Source organism: Anopheles funestus, chromosome 2RL (genome assembly GCF_943734845.2).
Source record: "Anopheles funestus chromosome 2RL, idAnoFuneDA-416_04, whole genome shotgun sequence".
In the NCBI taxonomy this organism is placed as follows: Eukaryota; Metazoa; Arthropoda; class Insecta; order Diptera; family Culicidae; genus Anopheles; species Anopheles funestus.
This window is the reverse complement of record NC_064598.1, coordinates 1,609,156-1,630,279: the sequence shown is the minus strand read 5'-3', so window position 1 is coordinate 1,630,279 and position 21,124 is coordinate 1,609,156. Positions and strand designations below refer to the sequence as shown.

Genomic DNA, 21,124 nt, shown 5'->3' with positions numbered 1-21,124 from the left:
AGACGTATCACTTCTATTGCATCGGAGCGACATGGTGGCGTTTATTTTAAACTAAAATAGCTGTACAAACACAGAAATACTATATCACAACGGATGGTTTCTTCGGCCAACAAACGGATACCAACAGATAGCCAGATGTGTTATCCTGCCGGAGAGGATACACGCAAAGCTGCTGCTTGTCGTGCTTGTTGTACACAATATGCTACGGAACAGAGTGATGATAAAGTTTGGCATTTAACGCTTCTAGACATCTCGCAAACATAATACTCCCAATTGTTTCATTGATCATCGCACTCTCGGTCGTTTTTGTTTCATGAAAAGCTCTAGCCAAGAAGCGTTATCGATTGATCAGAATATGCAGGATCATTGTCTAACTAGCTGCTAACGGTTGAGAATACAGACATCGGCTATGTACAATAATGGCATTACCCGAGGGGCGCCCTCTAGATAAACTCAAGTCCCTCGTACTTGTACTCGGTGTGGATGCGCGTCTCCACCATCAGTTGTTCGCCTTCGATGGTGAACGCACTGATGAAGCTGGACGTTTTGCCGTTCAGCTCTTCCGTTGACAGGGCAACGATTATTTCATCGTTGCTCGTAGGTAGGAACTTAAAGCTCGAGTACCCGTGCGTCGATGGCACGACGTTCCGCTTGAGCTCGATCGCGCGAATGCTTTGGAACGTTTCGTCGCTCGATATGAGAAAGTTGCAGCCCATATGCTCGTCCCGCGTTTCATTGTACCGCTCCCGGGAACAGCGCCTTGGCAGGAAGAACCATCGCCTGTGCACCTCTGACCAAGCGCCAGACTCGTGAATCATGTATCCCGGCCATTCGATGCCAATCGATTTGCGGATAGCTTTGTAGTTGTTAATCCAGTTTAAGTGATACACCTGCAACGATACCACCAGTAGACAGAATATTGTCAGCAATGGTTTTCAAAGAAGAAAAGATCACGTTCCGAAACATACCTCGCCGTGCACCGTGACCGCCTTCACGTACATGGGATCGTTCGTTTCAAAATCCCCTGCCGATGTGGTCCACTCTTTACCCATCGATCCGACGTACAGCACCTGATCCTTCACGGTGGCCCATTCCGATTTGAAGCCCTTCGTGGTACGTCCGTCCCCATCCATCAGCAGCACCCAAGGGAGCACCTTCTCGCCCTCGATCTCGTACACCAACCCGGTACGATCGTCAAACGTTAGCAGCTTGCCGTTAAACACGACCAACTCGGACAGCTCCATTCCCCGGCCCTTCAACGAAAAGCCCGATTGCAGTGCCTTCGGATCGCCATCGTCCCACGACACTGTGACCGACCGTTTCGATGGAATGAAGCTCAGATAGCCCTTTAGATAGTAGCTTCCCCACTGATTCTTCTTCAATGCCGAACTGGTGTCGAGATCGGCAATAATTCCTATCCGGAACGAGTATATGCCACTGCTAATGATCGGACTGGTCAGCGGGTAAGTGTGGTTGTACACTATAGCCGAACTTCGCAAAAAACTATTTGTGGGCGGTGGTGCATCGCTGATCAACGGCGAAGGACTGGAGGAGATGTATAATACCAGCAGCAGGAATGCACACAGTATCGCAAGCACCCAGGTAAAGTGTACTTGTAACCGTATCGTTCTGTTTCCTATCCTGTACGAAGGAGGCGAACGAAGCGCTTTCCTCCAGTCACGCAGATACATCCCGGTGTCTATGATGGTGGAACCGGAGGACGACTGCTTGGAAGTGGGCTTTCCCGACCCCAGACCAGAGTACGGCAAGGATGACGACGATGAGATAGAGCTGCTGAACTGCTTCATCTGAGGCGACGTCTCCGCCGTTGGAGATAACACTTCTCCCGATCAATAATGATCTGTCTTCAAGGCAAGGCGTACGCAGTAGCGGTCCGGCAAACGAGGGGTACACACACGTTCCAGTACACGTCACAACGCCATCGTTATTAGAATAATTAGTCTATTATTTATCTGTATCGCAAACGACAACACTGCATTCCCATTTTCAAGTGCCGATCAAAACTTTCTACCCTGCGACGTGACATTTGCTAATCAGATGTCAAATGAAAGTAAAAGCTCGGGAGAATTTTGCAAATAAAAACATACAAACTAACTTGTTCACAGATGAGGCGGACTAATAAACACTAATTTAAAGCAAATAGAAACTTGACGATCCAATATAGCAGACGATGAGCGTTCAAATAAACGGATTAGATTAGTTGGATATTTACATATGATTCGTTTGAAGCCCATGCAGCATTACAGGGTGCATCTAAAATAAACTTTCTTGACAGCTGTTTCCGAGGGTTTCACACGATTTATAGATGTATGAAAATCTTAAGGTATGTATTGAAGAAATGGAATAGATCTAAAATATTTTCAAAACATGTTGCAGGAACGCACGAACTATAAAACATATATCAACAATTAAAAGGCAATGAGCCGTAAAATGATTTCCTCAAACCACTCTCGCTATGCTGAGGCCATCTAGACCAGTATTACTCTAAAGATGTCACGCACCATGAAATCTAAATTGAACTAGAACTTGATGCAAACATGCACCCTTATAAGGAGTGTTCCTCTATAGGAGACCCACCCTACACCTCTTCTTATTCCAGTCAAATATGGCATGGACCAATGCTTACAAAGTGAACCGACAAATATGGTGGGTCTTTCAATTGCCTCTATACATTATATACAGAAGGCTGAAGAATTGGAAGCATGATGTCATCGCTATCATCACCGACACAAATAAATGATCAAAATTTCTACCCCAGTCCTTATTACATACGATTGTCATCAAAAGTTATTCCCAATTCCAAAAAACAAATGCCAGAATATTTCTTGTAGGTACAGAAATAATTTATTAAATCATTTCCTCTTGTTTTGTGGGGAAGAAGCTACAGCAATTATGCCAAATGACAATCATTGCCAGAGCCCCTTCCTGTGTTGTTGTTGCTGTTGCTGTTGCTGCTGATGCTGCCCGAGAAGTACCCGTTTAGTACTCCTCAGCACCTTCGCCTTCTCCTTCGCCGGAGTCCATGCCGACCTCCTCGTAGTCCTTCTCGAGGGCGGCCAAATCTTCACGGGCCTCGGAGAATTCACCTTCCTCCATACCCTCTCCGACGTACCAGTGCACGAAGGCACGCTTGGCGTACATCAGATCGAACTTGTGGTCCAGGCGAGCCCAGGCCTCGGCGATAGCCGTGGTGTTCGACAACATGCACACGGCACGCTGCACCTTGGCCAGATCGCCACCCGGCACAACGGTCGGGGGCTGATAGTTGATGCCAACCTTGAAACCGGTCGGACACCAGTCCACGAACTGGATCGTGCGCTTCGTCTTGATGGTGGCGATGGCCGCGTTGACGTCCTTCGGCACCACATCACCACGGTACAGCATGCAGCACGCCATGTACTTGCCGTGACGTGGGTCGCACTTCACCATCTGGTTCGCCGGCTCGAAGCAAGCGTTGGTGATCTCGGCCACCGACAGCTGCTCGTGGTAGGCCTTCTCTGCCGAGATGACCGGGGCGTACGTGACCAGCGGGAAGTGGATACGCGGGTACGGCACCAAGTTGGTCTGGAACTCGGTCAGATCCACGTTCAGGGCACCGTCGAAGCGGAGCGAAGCCGTAATGGACGACACGATCTGGCCGATCAGACGGTTGAGATTCGTGTAGGTCGGACGCTCGATGTCGAGGTTGCGACGGCAGATGTCATAGATGGCCTCGTTGTCGACCATGAACGCGCAGTCGGAATGCTCCAGGGTGGTGTGGGTGGTCAGGATGGAGTTGTACGGCTCGACGACGGCCGTCGACACCTGCGGGGCCGGGTAGATGGCGAACTCGAGCTTCGACTTCTTGCCGTAGTCCACCGACAGGCGCTCCATCAGGAGGGAAGTGAAACCGGATCCGGTACCGCCACCGAACGAGTGGAAGATCAGGAAGCCCTGCAGACCCGTGCACTGATCGGCCAGCTTGCGGATGCGGTCTAGCACAACGTCGACGATCTCCTTGCCGATGGTGTAGTGGCCACGGGCGTAGTTGTTGGCGGCATCTTCCTTTCCGGTGATCAACTGTTCCGGGTGGAACAGCTGGCGGTAGGTACCGGTGCGTACCTCATCGACGACGGTCGGTTCCAGATCGACGAACACGGCACGGGGCACGTGCTTGCCGGCACCAGTCTCGGAGAAGAAGGTGTTGAACGAATCATCACCTCCGCCGATGGTCTTGTCAGAGGGCATCTGACCGTCGGGTTGAATGCCATGCTCCAGACAGTACAGCTCCCAGCAAGCGTTTCCGATCTGGACACCGGCCTGTCCAACGTGCACGGAGATACATTCACGCTGTAGGAGAGAAGAACAAACATTCCATCGGATTAGGACACACATTCCAGCGCAGTAGGGAGTATATCTCCCTACTAATTATATCGTTTGCTTGCATCTAATGTTCATCCAGCGCGATCACATTATGGCCATTGAATATGCCAACATGTTAATTAATGCTCAAGGGACTTGTCGCTATTGCCTCTTCTGATTAAAGATAGGAAATGCCAGACATAGGGCATATGTATCATTTGCCCAGGAGAGGCGAATTGCTGCGGTCATAACCTTTTCCTACTTTGACCTCGATATGCCATCATTTCTCCATGCGCACAGCAAACGGCTGCTTCCTGCAAATGTGGCTTTCTTTTTCCATCCCACCGCAATCCAAGATGGCATCGCATTGCGGCAAACATCGTATGACTCATCGCCAGCGGGTTCATCATTATCGATTCGAACCAACGCCCTTTTTCTCTTCTGCCTTCTGGCCTACATACACGAGTGCTTTCGGAGATTTTTCGAATACGATCGAACGAATATAATGCGCACCAGCACACTATAGATTTTCCACCCGATTCTAATGAAAGTGCATCGACTGCCGGAAATAGCAGCCGGCAAGCCAGATGAAGGCGATGACGTGGAAGCACCACAAAATGAGGTTAAGGTATGCTCGTTTCCGAGCTGCGACGGATGGTCGCCGTTATTGTCAAAGAAAAATACTTTCTAACTAAATCGAAAGGTTCTCTTTCACTGTTTACTTACCATCTTGAATAAATGCCTTGGTTAACACTTCACACACACAAAATGGAATAGATTCACGTTAATACGGGATTCCGCTTGGCGCAGCTGACTAGGACGCTTTCCAAACAGATACAGTTTGAATGGAGCAGTCTCGAATTTTCAGTTTTATACAACCTACGGGAACGCTTCGGAAACTGAAACGACGCTCTCTCTTCTAACGGTTTTGGCTCGCACGCTCTCCGGTAATGGGGTGGATATAACACACAGTTTAGTACTTTCAAACTTTGAAAACATTGCATGGAGCCGGAATTTCAGGCTTGTAGTCGATTCTGAGGGATACATATTTTATTCTTACTATGCTGGAGTCATTTTTCATCGTGGGTAGAGTTGTATATGTTGTTTTAGTGCAAACATTTGATTCGAAAGGGCCATGTGCTTCCTGGGGGGTAGCTTGACGATTTCCCGAGAGCGCAGTTTTCAGAGAGAATGAAAAGAGAGCATTATCATGCTTAAGCAGTATTTACACGTCCAAAAGCTCGGCAGTTGTAGCATTTTAAATGTATATCTTTATCTTAATATTGGGAAAATTAATCGCTTTGTGCTATTCTACACAAATAATGTAACTAATAATAATGCGTTTCTGTTGATAAATAAAATAAATTTGATGGACCAATCGTTTGTATTCGTAATTTAAAAAAATCAGAATAAATTTACATTATAGCAAAATGAGATAGTACACTGTGCTGTTCCCTCTTTCTCATTTCATTCTCTCTGAAAATTGCTCTCTCGGGAAATCGTCAAACTGCCCCCAGGAAGCACATGGCCCTTTCGAATCAAATGTTTGCACTAAAACAACATAAACAACTCTACCCACGATGAAAAATGACTCCAGCATAGTAAGAATAAAATATGTATCCCTCAGAATCGACCTGAAGCCAGAAATTCCGGCTCCATGCAATGTTTTCAAAGTTTGAAAGTACTAAACTGTGTGTTATATCCATCCCATTACCGGAGAGCGCGTGAGTCAAGACCGTTAGAAGAGAGAGCGTCGTTTCAGTTTCCGAAGCGTTCCCGTAGGTTGTATAAAACTGAAAATTCGAGACTGCTCCATTCAAACTGTATCTGTTTGGAAAGCGTCCTAGTCAGCTGCGCCAAGCGGAATCCCGTATTAACGTGAATCTATTCCATTTTGTGTGTGTGAAGTGTTAACCAAGGCATTTATTCAAGATGGTAAGTAAACAGTGAAAGAGAACCTTTCGATTTAGTTAGAAAGTATTTTTCTTTGACAATAACGGCGACCATCCGTCGCAGCTCGGAAACGAGCATACCTTAACCTCATTTTGTGGTGCTTCCACGTCATCGCCTTCATCTGGCTTGCCGGCTGCTATTTCCGGCAGTCGATGCACTTTCATTAGAATCGGGTGGAAAATCTATAGTGTGCTGGTGCGCATTATATTCGTTCGATCGTATTCGAAAAATCTCCGAAAGCACTCGTGTATGTAGGCCAGAAGGCAGAAGAGAAAAAGGGCGTTGGTTCGAATCGATAATGATGAACCCGCTGGCGATGAGTCATACGATGTTTGCCGCAATGCGATGCCATCTTGGATTGCGGTGGGATGGAAAAAGAAAGCCACATTTGCAGGAAGCAGCCGTTTGCTGTGCGCATGGAGAAATGATGGCATATCGAGGTCAAAGTAGGAAAAGGTTATGACCGCAGCAATTCGCCTCTCCTGGGCAAATGATACATATGCCCTATGTCTGGCATTTCCTATCTTTAATCAGAAGAGGCAATAGCGACAAGTCCCTTGAGCATTAATTAACATGTTGGCATATTCAATGGCCATAATGTGATCGCGCTGGATGAACATTAGATGCAAGCAAACGATATAATTAGTAGGGAGATATACTCCCTACTGCGCTGGAATGTGTGTCCTAATCCGATGGAATGTTTGTTCTTCTCTCCTACAGCGTGAATGTATCTCCGTGCACGTTGGACAGGCCGGTGTCCAGATCGGAAACGCTTGCTGGGAGCTGTACTGTCTGGAGCATGGCATTCAACCCGACGGTCAGATGCCCTCTGACAAGACCATCGGCGGAGGTGATGATTCGTTCAACACCTTCTTCTCCGAGACTGGTGCCGGCAAGCACGTGCCCCGTGCCGTGTTCGTCGATCTGGAACCGACCGTCGTCGATGAGGTACGCACCGGTACCTACCGCCAGCTGTTCCACCCGGAACAGTTGATCACCGGAAAGGAAGATGCCGCCAACAACTACGCCCGTGGCCACTACACCATCGGCAAGGAGATCGTCGACGTTGTGCTAGACCGCATCCGCAAGCTGGCCGATCAGTGCACGGGTCTGCAGGGCTTCCTGATCTTCCACTCGTTCGGTGGCGGTACCGGATCCGGTTTCACTTCCCTCCTGATGGAGCGCCTGTCGGTGGACTACGGCAAGAAGTCGAAGCTCGAGTTCGCCATCTACCCGGCCCCGCAGGTGTCGACGGCCGTCGTCGAGCCGTACAACTCCATCCTGACCACCCACACCACCCTGGAGCATTCCGACTGCGCGTTCATGGTCGACAACGAGGCCATCTATGACATCTGCCGTCGCAACCTCGACATCGAGCGTCCGACCTACACGAATCTCAACCGTCTGATCGGCCAGATCGTGTCGTCCATTACGGCTTCGCTCCGCTTCGACGGTGCCCTGAACGTGGATCTGACCGAGTTCCAGACCAACTTGGTGCCGTACCCGCGTATCCACTTCCCGCTGGTCACGTACGCCCCGGTCATCTCGGCAGAGAAGGCCTACCACGAGCAGCTGTCGGTGGCCGAGATCACCAACGCTTGCTTCGAGCCGGCGAACCAGATGGTGAAGTGCGACCCACGTCACGGCAAGTACATGGCGTGCTGCATGCTGTACCGTGGTGATGTGGTGCCGAAGGACGTCAACGCGGCCATCGCCACCATCAAGACGAAGCGCACGATCCAGTTCGTGGACTGGTGTCCGACCGGTTTCAAGGTTGGCATCAACTATCAGCCCCCGACCGTTGTGCCGGGTGGCGATCTGGCCAAGGTGCAGCGTGCCGTGTGCATGTTGTCGAACACCACGGCTATCGCCGAGGCCTGGGCTCGCCTGGACCACAAGTTCGATCTGATGTACGCCAAGCGTGCCTTCGTGCACTGGTACGTCGGAGAGGGTATGGAGGAAGGTGAATTCTCCGAGGCCCGTGAAGATTTGGCCGCCCTCGAGAAGGACTACGAGGAGGTCGGCATGGACTCCGGCGAAGGAGAAGGCGAAGGTGCTGAGGAGTACTAAACGGGTACTTCTCGGGCAGCATCAGCAGCAACAGCAACAGCAACAACACAGGAAGGGGCTCTGGCAATGATTGTCATTTGGCATAATTGCTGTAGCTTCTTCCCCACAAAACAAGAGGAAATGATTTAATAAATTATTTCTGTACCTACAAGAAATATTCTGGCATTTGTTTTTTGGAATTGGGAATAACTTTTGATGACAATTGTGTGTATAATAAGTATATAATAATAACTGCAGTAGAAATTTTGATCATTTATTTGTGTCGGTGATGATATCAATGACATCATCTTGAGTTCGCTACTCACACGTGATTCCAATTTTCGAAACGATGGCTGGGGGAAACAAACGACAAACATGTCTTTAAATGGTAATGTTTTCGTTAGTATATTAACCGCAATCTCCCACAGCTAGTGGGTAATAATCAGTGTGGAGGCTGATCGATCGTCGCCAACGCATTTACGCTGAGGACTGAGAAGACCATGAAACTGCTTGTGGGCGCAGATCGCTACAGACTTGTTTGGTCCGTCTCCCACATTGGCTGTTGAAAACCTGTATAACCATATCTGCACGCTGCATGGCGTCATCACGCGAGAGAGACAAATTAATGTATGTCGTCGACCATATTACCTTCAATGGAAGAATTGTGAAATTGATCCGTTTAGTTAAGACTAACTAACCCAAAGCAACGCACATTTCTCATGTTGAATTGAGTTGATTTTTATTTATTTTACTTTGAACCTTTCTCACCAGCACGTTCTTGATCGCTTGATCGCTACATTAGTCACGAAATAACATCAGATGGACGACATAATTGCAAAATTCCAAACCAAAGTTTAACCAAAATCAAATACCTCAATATTGTTTGAGAAATAAATGCAACAATAAATAGAAATAATAGTGTTTGAATCTTCAAATCTGCGATAGACTGCTGTTGGTGTTTAAATCTGCTTTTGTCTCGATCACATTTACAACGCAGGTTGAATAAAACGCGATCTGCAATGGAACATGGATTTTTTTATGCGGCTCCTTTAAAACCACACCAAGGATCAAGGATAAACGCTATATTACAGGGCAAAATTGAGATCGCTTCACACACACACACCACACTCACAGAAAGTAAAAAAAAAACAATAACGAACGTTTAATTCAATAAACATTCAACTGTTGCACGGATCATGCATTTCAAGTCTAATGCACTTTGTCCTTGAACGGACGGACCCCGATGCAAGATAACCATTGAAGGTCAACTGTTGAATCTTACAAATCACTATGTACAAAGTTGCTTTTTTTTTCTTTTTTCTTTATAAACCCAGGTATGTTGGACCTGTTGGGTCGATAGCTCTTATAGCAAACAAAAGGAACGTTAGAAAAATGAAAATCTTACGAAATACTTCCACACAATGAAATACGAATCCAGCAACCACAAGACGGTGGTGACACACGCTTAAGAGAAGCTGGAAATTGGCTGTTATCACCTATCTCAAGGCACCTTCCTATTTCTACCAGCTATTTTAATGGTTTTGAGCACGCTAACCTTGAGGGACATAATTACACAAAACTTTTCGTTCAATAAAGTCAGAAACTTTTCGTTTTAAGTAATACCAAATAATGTACATAAAAATCGGGAATCTTGCACTCCCTTCTATCCTTGGCTCGTGCGCTTCTTGCGCCGTAGATGCTTCCGATAGCCCTTTCCATACCATCCCGGCTTCACCTTCGGTCGGTGTGCGGCGCCATTAGTGCCATTAGCATTGACGGTGGATGAAGAACCATTTGCGATACTGTTGGATTCACATTTGGGTCTTTTAGACATTGTAGCAGCCTCCGCCTCCTTTGGTTCATGGTCCTCTGCCAATGGGCGTCGTGTTTGGTCTTGCAATTCCTCGCTTGATACAATCGAAGAGGAAGAGTTTACTTCACCACTGCCGCATGCCTTCGATGTCGTTGCAATAGAAGTGGTTTCGGCAACCATTTCTGGTTGTGTTTTCTCCGCTTCACCATCGGAAAAATCACAACATTCGCACACGACTACTTTGCCACGACGGAAAGCTTTGACGACAAATTCCGCAGGCTGGGGAGGATAAAACTGGCAATTGTACTGTGAATAGTTTTCAAAGCAAAACTTGCATTCGATTTCCAACGGTTGCTGCGGTTCTAATTTGATCGATGATCCACCCCACAGATTAACGTCCGGTGGCGGTGGATGTATAATGCTGTGCAAACCGGAGTAGGCGTAGTTCACATCGTACCATTGTGGTAGTGCATTGGAGGTGCTAGACTGTTGATGTTGCTGTATCGCGGTCTTGTAGTACGTGAGAATGCGTTTGTACTTTTCCTGTTGTGAAATAACTGAAACGATGAACGACAAATAATAATCAGAAATTTAAATATCATTTTGAGACCTTAAATTTAAGGAAAAATATGTTTTTTAACAACATACTAGTGCACATACTACTGTTGAATGTTATCGTTTTAATAGTTTCCAAAAAGACACGTTCGAATAACATCAAAGTGAAAACATTTCTGAGCAGTAAACTAAATAAACAAGCTTTTTTGTGGCCAGACTAGACTATCACGAGCTGATTTTTTCCCCTCCATTTTCCTATGTGTAAATAGCGAACTTTAGGATAGAAAAAACATTTGCAGTTTGTGCGATAATTTGTAAAAAAAGACAGCATACACACTTACTTGCGTCTGAGCTGGTTCCCAACGTTGAGACAAATGGGGTCGGAAAATAGGCAACTGGAGCCGAGATCGTAAATAATCGGTTGGCAGTAGGTAATGTGGCCATTGTTGTCATTGCCACTGACTCACTGTTGTTTGCCACCTTCACCTGATAACCCCCGCTAGTCGAAGCCTTCGAACACGTTGCTGTCTCTAATGATGGTTCATCATTCGTACGTTTCTTTTTCTTCTCCGGATGTTTGATGTTCAAAAACTCCGGCTTCCGTCGAATGCGAAAGCTTCGTGACCGTCCCGCACCGCAGCTACTGTCACCCATTTCGTCACTTTCATGCGCTCCGTCGAATGATCGACTAGCGCGATTGTTCCGACGCCTTTCCTGAGGCGACCACTGGTCAATGGTGGTGTCGGTGTCGGAGTCAGTCTTTTCCGGAGTTGCCAGTTGCTTATGCAGGCGTGCGGATTCTAAGCGCTTGGAACGCCGTTTTTTAATACTATTCCCATCCTCTTCGTCCGTCTGTTCGTCCGACTCGAGACGAAAAGACTTTGCAGGTGTTGTCGGCGTTGTGGCCGTTGGTGATGTTGGTACGGATGTTGGATTACTGCTCGGGGTCATCACTTGATGTTTGGGAGGACTTGTTAGAAGTACGAGATTTGTACCGAGTCCGGCGGGAAATCCTAAAATACCTTGCGGGAACCTTGCGTTCGTGCTGATGATGCTGTTGTTCTTAAGCATGTACGCCGCAACACTGGCATTCGTTGTTAGACCGCCTTGCAACGGTATGAATGAGGGAGATATTGTTCCTACACTACTGACTGGTGGAATACTGTTTCCAGCACCATTTGGTGGGGCCACTTTCAGAGCACTGCCGATGCAGTGCATTGGCGGAGCAAGCAACAATGCGGAAGGCATTTGTATCTTCTTACAGAGCGGTACCGGAGAACTTCTGAGCATCGTCGTAGAATGATCGTGTGTATTCAATCCGGACGAAGTTGGAGTCGAATCTTGCTGCACTAAGTTAACATTAACCTCATCAGTCTTATCGTTTCTTGTGACATGTTCCGACGTCTGTTGATCGACAGGTTTGGACATCTTGCCAGCCACGTGAGTCGAAGGAAGCGAATATTTAACCGGCGCTAACAACTTCAGTGCCGGTGGATAATTATCGGCGAATCTTGGAGCGGCTTCATAAAGCTCAATAAGAGCACTATTGCTTAGCACAACTTTGACCATATTTTGGTGATGCGTAGATTTGTGAATTGGTGGCGCCTTTTCACAATTTAAACTTGTGTCTAAGCACTTCTGATCATCTTTCTTCGCTTGAAGACAATCTGTAAGGGAATAAAAAAAAGAAATATAATAGCATGAAATATAGTAAATAATAAAACACACAAATCACTCACTTTCTTTAGACTGTTGGCCATTGGTATTAAAGTCCATCGATACAGAACTTTCCTTTTCAGCCGTTTTACTCAAGACCATATGTAGTTGTTCGTCCGCCTTATGCTGGTTCGACGACTTCTGGATATGTTTGGCCGCACATTCGTCTTGTACAATGGGTTCTGCATCGGTGTCAGCTTTGGGCCTTTGCAGCGGTAATTCTTCTTCTGTGCATCTTTCATTAACTGTGCTACCATCGTTCGTTTTAATGGTCGATGAAGAGTTCGATTCATGTTCCTGATTCTCCATCTTTTGCAAGGCGGCTTCCGGTTTTGCATGTTGCTTGTCTTCATGATCATTATTCGTTTCCGATAAGGAGTATGCACTACTAGTATCCTTAAAAGTTCCGCCATCATCCAAGGTGGAAAATGTTTCTATTGAAGATCGACCTGCACAGACTATGGGCACGAAACTATTTACTTCATCATGATGGTTAGTCTTGTGACTTTCAGCGATCATTAATTCTTCTGATTTTGCATTTGATGTTGGAAATTCAAACTGCTTTAAACTATCAATCTGGTTATGCATATTAGAATCTTCACGACCGTTCTCCGTTTGATGTTGGTAACAACTTTCATTCCTAGGATGATCTTTTTCAGTTGGTCGGTCAGACAATCTTTGCTGTTGCTTCACATCCTCTGATTCACCATTTGAAGTCTCATTAGTTTTTTCGATATCTCCATTCATTTGTATGCTGTTGGAATTGTGGGCCAGTGACGCGCCATCCGTTTGTTTATCCTCATTTTGAACAACCGCTTCACTTAAAGGGGTTTGCAAATTTGTTTCTTCTAGGCTTTTAAGCTGTTCTGAAATTATTGCATCTTTGCTGGTTGAATATAGTTGATCATCATCGTACGTGTCATATTTCCGCCATGATTCTTCACTCCCCAAATCAATCGCTATCTTGCTCAATACTTGTTCCATTGTAGTTGCGGGTTTCGTTGCATCAAACGAACCTTGCCGATAAGAAACGGATGCTTGTATTTCACTATCCGCCGACCCATCTTGATTGCAAAACTCTAAGTTGTTAGATACTGCGATTAAAGGGTTCAATACTGGAGGACTGGCTTCAAAAGGTGATAAATGGTCAGCATCGGTCGTACTGTTACTTATTAAATCCGTTGTTTCTTCGTTAATAATTTGATGCGATTCATGCCTCACATCATTGTTCTGTTCCTTCACGTTCAATGCCGTACATTCTGCACTTGTAATGGTATCCTTTCCGTTTGATTCCATTGGTTCAGGTAATAATTTCATGTCTGATAAGATCTCATTTAGATCATGAATAGAATGTTTTTCTAATAATCTGTTTGATATTGCATGCGTTGATTCCTGGTTGTTGACTTTAACTTCTACACCACTTATTACATCGTTCGTTGAGGTGTCTTCAATACTGCCATCTTTTGGTGAAGACTCACCATTAGCTTTAAGCCGATGAAGTATATCCTTTGCTTGATCATGTTGGTCTCTTTTAGGAGATGAAACAGTCGAGAGTTCTAGAGTCGAATTATTTTCACCGATTGTTGAAATATCAAGTGCCATTCTATTTTGCACTGCGTCTGGAACACATTTTTCTAGATCCTTCGGAGCTGTGCCTGTAATTGACTTATCGTACTCATTTTGAATTTCTTCTCTGTCGATAGGAACAATTGTAGAACAATCGTATGGGGTGTTAAGCGATTGTTCCATTTCAATTGCTTGCGCAATCGATAACAGATCTTGTTGAACCATTTTTTCGATTTGACATTTTTCATAATTCTCATCATCTTCAATGGTGCGTTGTTCGATATTCAACTTATCGTTCGTATGTTCACTAACGTCTTTTGATTGTGCTGTAACCATTTTTGAAGGATTAGCAGCGCCAACGGTATGCCAGGCAATATCTGTTTCAAAATCTATCTCCCTTTGAGCGGCGTCACACTCGGATGATGATGAATGTATAGAAATGCATTCTATATCATCTGTGTTTACTTTGTCACGATCCGGACAGGGTGGATTATTTAACATCTTCTCTGGTCCATTCAGCGTGTTGCCATTAGTGTCTGCTGTATAATCAGCAATAGGATTAAGTTGTTCCATATCTAATAATACTCTCGTGTTTTTGTTCTTTTCTGCCCACGTGTCAATATCTATGCTGTTTTGTGCCGTTATAGTGCTGATATCTTCGGCTAATTCAGCTGGCACAACCTCTTTTTCATGATCCTGCTTTATTCCATCCACAGCTGCGTTTCTGAACATTTCTTTTTCTTCGATTTTTTCCAGTCTCAACTCCATCGGTACAGACTGCTCCTTCATATCAACTGAACCAGATGGTTCATTCGAAGTGATTTCACTTTTTATATTTAGTCTATCGACATCGCTGATGTCTTCATCCTGCCAAAGTTCTTTTGGCACACTTTTTCTCACCGCTGAAGGTTCGTCAGTAGATTCCATTTTCAATGCATTATTTACAGCACTGGATGAACCTTGATTAGCAAGCTCATTCGAAATTGGTTTCACATCTTCAGGGCGGTGAAGATTTATCGGCACCAAGCTTGGCGGATTGGTTACAACTACCGGTTTTACGATCAGTTGTATTTTGTTACACAACGGTGGTTTCTTCTGGGCCTCCGGGCTAGGTTTATTCTTCTCTGAGGCATTATTCGCCACGAATGATTGTTGGACTAGAGTAACACCGGGCTGTAGCAACAGTGGTACGGGAACTTGTACTAAAATTCAGACAAATGTAATCGTTTTACAACGAAGGCCAAATATACATAAAAGGGTAAATAAATGTATACTTACAAAGCGTATCCGTTGCCCTCTGGGATGCGTTGTCATGTTTTTCATCATGGACTGAAAAAGATTTGCTATCCAAGGGAGCAGAAATTCCACCAGAATTCATGGTATTCAATACTTGTCGCAAATTGCCGAACAGATTCGACGCCGTATCGATCTTTATAACGTTCACTGGAGGAGAAGATAACGGCTTTAGTTCATTACCTAGCGAAGGATTAATAGGTTCCTTTTTGATTTGGTCAGCATCACTAGATGCCATCGAGTAGGGCACTAGTGGCGGTAAGCTGCAGGCGGGCAGCAGAGAACTTCGCGTTTCCGAACGTCCGGCAGCATTTAGGAGATGATTATAATTGGTGCTAATTTGCTGTTGTTGCGCAAAAAGCAGGTTGTTCAAATATATCTGCTGCGGAGATACGACTGTGCTGGCCGATGCGTTCGGTTCTAGTTTGACTTCTTTCTCTCGTTCGTTGCTCTTTGCTTCTTCAGCAGCTTCTTCTTTGGTGGCAGTGGCTTTCTTCAACATTGGCTGCGAAGCTGTGTGCTGTTCGTCGGCCAGCAGCAATGTTGCATGAGCAAATATCGGATCCTTCACCCGGTTGTACAGTGGTACATCGATATCGAGGTGCTTCATTACCAGTTTCATCACTTGATCGCATTTTCCATTTATTTTTAGGGTCGACACCTTATCCTTGGGCGTCCACTGGAGGTTGATGATAAATATCTTTGGCCGCTTCTTGATCGGCCGATCTGTGGCCCACAGCCACGTATATTTCCGTAGCACCTTCAGGCTTGATCCAATGCACAGGATTAAATCAGTCTTCTCTGTATGGGGCGTTACACCAGCCCAATTGAGTGGCCATTTCAACTGTCCACGCTCACCGAAATGAACGATAGTGTCGATGAGGGGTCCACCGCAGCGCCGGCATCTGCGATTTGTCTTGTGATAATGACGCGCGGTAAACTGTGTTGTATCGAAAAGCCTCCAGTATTCTGCGTTGGGTTTGCATTGTTTGCATACTTCCACGTACATATTACCGTGCACTTCTGAGAGCGAGTATCGAGGCAACCCGGATCGTAAATGCAACCCGTCACAATTCTGCGAAAGCACATGCTTTAGTATGCCTCTTCGATGTAATTCGAAGAGTGCCATATGCGTGAAGGTAGGATCTGCCAATGAAAGATCGTACTCCCCAATGTCTTTTCCTTGTTCAAGCAACGTCCATATTCCTTGACTGCCGCGATAGTCTGGTATTTTCGCGGATGTACTTATTCCTGCCCCGGTATAGACGATCAGATGATTTGCTTTCGCAATAGCTTGTGCTAGCTTTAAGGCTTTTCTTTCGATAACATCGGGGTCATCTTCCGTCTCAAGCACGCGTTCCTTATACTCAACATTGCGTTTACGGCGCTCGAGGATCTGTTTCACTACTTCCGGCTGGCTTTCCAACAGGCGTTGCTCTTCAAGTGTCCGCTTGCTTTCGCACTTATTCAATACTGTTGCGATCTATGATTTCAAAAAACAAAGAAGGAAAATTTGTGTTAAGTAAAACATCCATTCATCATAGCACCGCATTCAAATCAATTGTTTACCTTTCGCCAACAGTCACGTTTTTGCTTTTTCGGACATTCCTCTTTAGGGGGTGATTTGCGTCGTCTTGTTGCACCTTGCTCCAATATAGCTGACAATGTTATGCCCTTCATCCGCATTTTGCATACAAATTTTGGTTGGTGCCAACTGAGACATCACATTAATTAGATCTAATTGCAATTACGTTCTGTACCGTAAAATGGCCAAGCTTCTCAATCCTACAGCAAACAACAGACTTCGCATAGGACTCCCTGCGACCAGTTAAAGTTTCTTACGTTATGCTCGTCGCTTTCCTTACATGCAAGAGTAGCAATAAACACAATTACTTGTTACGGAACATTTTCGAAGAGGTCTTCCTAATTTAGGATCCTTTTATCCCTACAAAAGCCTCGCGATTGTGACAGCTCGCCAAGCAAAGGGTGTTTGTAATTTTTTTATTATTGTTTATCTGCTTTGCTTTTTGTTCGCATCTTCGATATGTTCCTGCTTCGGTTATGATTGAATCCGAGTTATGTAGTATGAAATTCCACGCACGGTATTGAAGCTAGCTTGAATCGTGCAGGTTGTATGGGATTTGTTTTGATGTGCTTTTGACTCCAAGTGGACTATTGCAGTATATACTGTTTCACCTGATGCTGAATGAGAAAGCAGTGATGCCAGTAAAAAAACACATACCAATATTGGTTTAAATTATATTTCTAATCAAATTCAATTGTAATTTACCAGCAGTATGTCAATTATGCAATAAAACAGATTTTTTCTAATGTAAAAAAAAATGTTCAGAAATCTCTGGTTGATATTTTTTTCCTTATCACACCAAACATATCGCTGTTTTAATTTATATATGGCCGATGGGTCAACCGCAGTGCGAACCATACAATTGCCAAAACAAGGGTCAGTTTGGACGAAAATGACCAAATTCCAACAAATGGAAAACGATGGCGAGCAAATAAAAAGGTTTGTTTTTGGCAGTAAATCCAGAAACGGTACCTCGTACGTAGGCGAAAAGCTTGAAATACTCATACCGGAGGTAAGTTCTGCATGGGAAACATTAGAAGCGGTTGCTTGTCGATATGGTTTGGTTTTGGCCTGACGCTTGCGTTCTACCAAGTGTCAAACCACGAATTGCTCGCTCACATTACATTGCGTTTGAGGAACAACATTGTAATCCGGTTTATCGCTTTGCAGCTTCCACTGCCCGGATATTCCTTCTATACCTGGCCGTCCGCACCAGTACTGGCATGGTTTCTTTGGGAACGACGACACTCACTCATCAACAAGCGGATACTTGAAATAGGTGCCGGCACAGCGCTGCCCGGCCTACTGGCAGCCAAGTGTGGAGCTCACGTAACACTCAGCGACTGCAGTACGCTACCGAAGACCTTGGAACACATACAGCGTTGTTGCAGGTTGAACAACCTGGTGCCTGGACCCGGTAAGGACATCGAGGTTATCGGTCTTACGTGGGGCCTGTTTCTGGAGCAAGTATTGCAGCTTGGACCACTGGATTTGATTCTCGGTTCCGACGTATTTTACGATCCATCGGTATTTGAGGACATTCTAGTAACGGTTTCATTCATTCTCGAGGCAAATCCGGCAGCAAAATTCATCTGCACCTACCAGGAGCGAAGTGCCGACTGGTGCATAGAGAATCTTCTGAAGAAGTGGGATTTGCTGTGTTCCGTAATCAGTTTAGACAATCTCAGTGAGGATCTCGGTGTTGATCCACAGGAGTTGATGGGCAACCATACCGTGCATTTGTTAGAAATAGTGCGAAAATCAATCGGATAGATAATTCCAACAGTACACACATCGAAAAGCTTTTATTGCTATGTCCTCCACCACAGCCGCTGCAAGCACCATCGCCCGGGGCGTGCAAAAATTGTTCGTGGGCAACCTACCGTGGACGGTCAGCACGAAGGAGCTTAAATCGTACTTCTCCAAGTATGGTCATGTCCATTCGACGAATGTAATCTATGACAAGACGACCGGAATCAGTCGTGGTTATGGGTTTATCGTGTTCAGTACGCGCGAAGGCTTTACCAATGCCACAAACAACCGGTTACACGTGCTTGAGGGACGTGTGTTAGACTTACAACCTGCCTCTTCTTAACTTCGCAGGGTTAATTCCCAAATCGTTTTAAGACATACAATGTAATCGAACTGTTGATTCCATTGAATAGAAACTTTATTTAGCATTACAAAACTGAACGTGTTTAGCTTATTCTGAGTTTATTCAATCATCCGCTTCCTTTATGCCCATCTCGTCGTCGTATTCCTCTTCGGTGATTTTTTTCTTTTTCACCTTCTTCAGCAGCCGGATGTCGTTGGCCAGTTCGTCTAGTTCTTCCTGCGTAAATTTTGCTCGTTTCTTTTTGGCCGGAACTGCAACACCCGCTTCAATGGCGGCCTTTCGTATCTGTTTCTTTTCCATTCGTTTCTTGCGTATTTCCTTGCGTTCCTCGCGTTCCTTGTTGGCCAGCTCCCAGGGAATGGATTTCTTGCGAATAAGTTTCTTTTTGCCCTTCCATTCCCCAGTCTCGGCGTACGTTTTCAGCTTGCTCTCAAAGGACGCTTGCTTTTGCTTATCCTTGTAAACGAGCGCGAATACGTCCACCGTCTGCTCCGGTCCACGGAACGAATCCTTGAACTGGGGCTTCATCTCGGGCATGCGGGGTAGCTGCAGCAGTCCATAGCTGGTCGCTATCCTACCCAGATCAAGATCTTTCAAGCGTAAAATTAAGTTACATTCGTGTTTGCTGTAAGCCTGCACGTGTGACACAAACGCTCGGTTCGCTTTGTCGAACGTAGCACGATCGTTCCGCTGGAGCTGATGCAACGTTTCTAACGTTTTCGCCAGTTTTGCTCCGGACAGGTCCAATTCTAATTGCTTGAGCGAAACTTTTTGATTGCGCGTTAAAAAATCTACATACGCATCTTCTGTGGGTAGCAGCATAATGAGCGCATTTCCTTCCGATCCCTGGCGTGCTGTACGGCCCACACGATGAACGAATGCAGCTGCGTTTGATGGCGGTTCCCACTGGAGTACCCAGTCCACTTCGGGGATGTCGACGCCACGGGCAACCACATCGGTACAGAGTAACAACGCGCTGCCAGCTTCGCGAAAGGATTTCATTATGCGGAATCGTTCTGATTTCATTTTTCCGTGCAAGGCCATTACTTGCATCGATGAAACGAGTTCCTTCAGAGCGATCGACCAGTACACGACGCAAGCACAAGTGGGAAAAAATATCATCGCTTTCTTAATGCTTTGGGTGCGTATAAATTCTAGTAACGCAACCAGTTTTTGCTCTGGCTCAACGAAGATGTAATAATTTTGCAATAATTTCGGTGTGCTTGTCGTAGCCTTCTCGCGTACACTGACCAACACGGGATTGCGCAAACCAGCGCGCATTAAATCCTTTACCTCCTTGGTTTGTGTGGCGGAAAATAGCCCGGTTCGACGCTGCCGTGGAAGATAGGCTAGAATGGTGTTGATCTTCGCCTCAAATCCCATGTCTAGCAAACGGTCCGCTTCGTCCAGCACTAGCAATTCTAGATTCTTCACCTTTGCGGCCAGATTCAGGTCTCCTTTACGCTCAAACAGATCCTGTAGCCGGCCAGGGGTGGCTACGAGTATGTTGGCACCTTCATTCAGGATCGCTAGTACATCTTCTTCAACGGCATTTCCTCCGATGAGCATCTTCTGTCGAAAGCAGCACAGTTTTTTGTGGCTTAGGAACTCTGCCAGTACGTCGTGTATTTGGGTGGCCAATTCACGGGTGGGCGAAACGATAACTGCTCCGATTTCGTGCTTTTTCCATTCCTCATTGCGCTTCCTTTTGAGCAACAGCTCTAGCAAGGGCACGACAAATGCTAGTGTTTTGCCGGAGCCTGTAACCGCTTCTGCAGCCACGTCTTTGTAACCCAAAAGCAGTGGAATGGTAGCAGCCTACAAAACAAAACAAATGTGTTATATACGTGTTGCCGATGTTGCAGATATTACCACGTCTTCCATGGCAATAGGTACCTGAACTGGTGTCATCTTGGCAAAGCCAAGTCCTTCAATCACTTCGAGCACCGGCGCACTTAACGGTGTGGACAAATCGACCCATTTCCCACTTGGTAGAGGCATTTTCAAATCCTTTACACTGTTCTACGTTTAAATTGTACGAACAATTCAGACGAAAATATAAACACGCGTGATTCCGCAGCACATGCCCATATTTTATGAAACGCCGCATTTGACA

At 45.7% G+C, this 21,124-nt stretch overlaps 7 protein-coding genes across 7 annotated transcripts; 3 read left to right on the top strand and 4 right to left on the bottom strand.

The window, feature by feature from the left end:
- Positions 1–11: 11 nt before the first annotated feature.
- LOC125761535 (apyrase) lies at positions 12–2,244 on the bottom strand. Its single transcript, XM_049422747.1, has 2 exons — positions 969–2,244; positions 12–890 (listed from the first exon to the last, which is right to left on the bottom strand). The coding sequence occupies exons 1-2, from the start codon at positions 1,806–1,808 to the stop codon at positions 444–446; spliced, it is 1,287 nt and encodes a 428-aa protein (XP_049278704.1). The 5' UTR covers positions 1,809–2,244; the 3' UTR covers positions 12–443.
- A 598-nt stretch (positions 2,245–2,842) lies between these two features.
- Positions 2,843–5,227, bottom strand: LOC125761532 (tubulin alpha-1 chain-like). Its single transcript, XM_049422745.1, has 2 exons — positions 5,089–5,227; positions 2,843–4,350 (listed from the first exon to the last, which is right to left on the bottom strand). Exons 1-2 carry the CDS (start codon positions 5,089–5,091, stop codon positions 3,001–3,003), a joined length of 1,353 nt encoding a protein of 450 aa, XP_049278702.1. The 5' UTR covers positions 5,092–5,227; the 3' UTR covers positions 2,843–3,000.
- Positions 5,228–6,158: 931 nt separating this feature from the next.
- LOC125761533 (tubulin alpha-1 chain-like) lies at positions 6,159–8,540 on the top strand. Its single transcript, XM_049422746.1, has 2 exons — positions 6,159–6,297; positions 7,036–8,540. The coding sequence occupies exons 1-2, from the start codon at positions 6,295–6,297 to the stop codon at positions 8,383–8,385; spliced, it is 1,353 nt and encodes a 450-aa protein (XP_049278703.1). The 5' UTR covers positions 6,159–6,294; the 3' UTR covers positions 8,386–8,540.
- Positions 8,541–9,944: 1,404 nt separating this feature from the next.
- Positions 9,945–17,586, bottom strand: LOC125761517 (uncharacterized). Its single transcript, XM_049422713.1, has 5 exons — positions 16,877–17,586; positions 15,293–16,790; positions 12,472–15,216; positions 11,074–12,399; positions 9,945–10,734 (listed from the first exon to the last, which is right to left on the bottom strand). The coding sequence occupies exons 1-5, from the start codon at positions 16,991–16,993 to the stop codon at positions 10,028–10,030; spliced, it is 6,393 nt and encodes a 2,130-aa protein (XP_049278670.1). The 5' UTR covers positions 16,994–17,586; the 3' UTR covers positions 9,945–10,027.
- A 153-nt stretch (positions 17,587–17,739) lies between these two features.
- Positions 17,740–18,665, top strand: LOC125761541 (histone-arginine methyltransferase METTL23). Its single transcript, XM_049422756.1, has 2 exons — positions 17,740–17,904; positions 18,063–18,665. The coding sequence occupies exons 1-2, from the start codon at positions 17,785–17,787 to the stop codon at positions 18,663–18,665; spliced, it is 723 nt and encodes a 240-aa protein (XP_049278713.1). The 5' UTR covers positions 17,740–17,784.
- Positions 18,666–18,705: 40 nt separating this feature from the next.
- On the top strand, positions 18,706–19,080 carry LOC125761546 (SRA stem-loop-interacting RNA-binding protein, mitochondrial-like). The gene has a single exon (XM_049422762.1). It carries the CDS (start codon positions 18,706–18,708, stop codon positions 18,985–18,987), a length of 282 nt encoding a protein of 93 aa, XP_049278719.1. The 3' UTR covers positions 18,988–19,080.
- LOC125761526 (probable ATP-dependent RNA helicase DDX55 homolog) lies at positions 19,041–21,124 on the bottom strand. Its single transcript, XM_049422736.1, has 2 exons — positions 20,905–21,124; positions 19,041–20,826 (listed from the first exon to the last, which is right to left on the bottom strand). Exons 1-2 carry the CDS (start codon positions 21,007–21,009, stop codon positions 19,111–19,113), a joined length of 1,821 nt encoding a protein of 606 aa, XP_049278693.1. The 5' UTR covers positions 21,010–21,124; the 3' UTR covers positions 19,041–19,110.

Bases quoted from the DNA above. Each gene is read 5' to 3' on its own strand.
- LOC125761526 (XM_049422736.1), bottom strand. From the start codon at position 21,009: ATGCCTCTACCAAGTGGGAAATGGGTCGATTTGTCCACACCGTTAAGT. The intron at 20,827-20,904 runs GTACCTATTGCC...TTTGTTTTGTAG, and splicing joins CCAAGATGACACCAGTTCAG to GCTGCTACCATTCCACTGCT.
- LOC125761535 (XM_049422747.1), bottom strand. From the start codon at position 1,808: ATGAAGCAGTTCAGCAGCTCTATCTCATCGTCGTCATCCTTGCCGTAC. The intron at 891-968 runs GTATGTTTCGGA...GTATCGTTGCAG, and splicing joins CGGTCACGGTGCACGGCGAG to GTGTATCACTTAAACTGGAT.
- LOC125761541 (XM_049422756.1), top strand. From the start codon at position 17,785: ATGACCAAATTCCAACAAATGGAAAACGATGGCGAGCAAATAAAAAGG. The intron at 17,905-18,062 runs GTAAGTTCTGCA...ATCGCTTTGCAG, and splicing joins TTGAAATACTCATACCGGAG to CTTCCACTGCCCGGATATTC.
- LOC125761517 (XM_049422713.1), bottom strand. From the start codon at position 16,993: ATGCGGATGAAGGGCATAACATTGTCAGCTATATTGGAGCAAGGTGCA. The intron at 16,791-16,876 runs GTAAACAATTGA...TTGAAATCATAG, and splicing joins AACGTGACTGTTGGCGAAAG to ATCGCAACAGTATTGAATAA. The intron at 15,217-15,292 runs GTAAGTATACAT...TCTGAATTTTAG, and splicing joins GAGGGCAACGGATACGCTTT to TACAAGTTCCCGTACCACTG.
- LOC125761546 (XM_049422762.1), top strand. From the start codon at position 18,706: ATGTCCTCCACCACAGCCGCTGCAAGCACCATCGCCCGGGGCGTGCAA.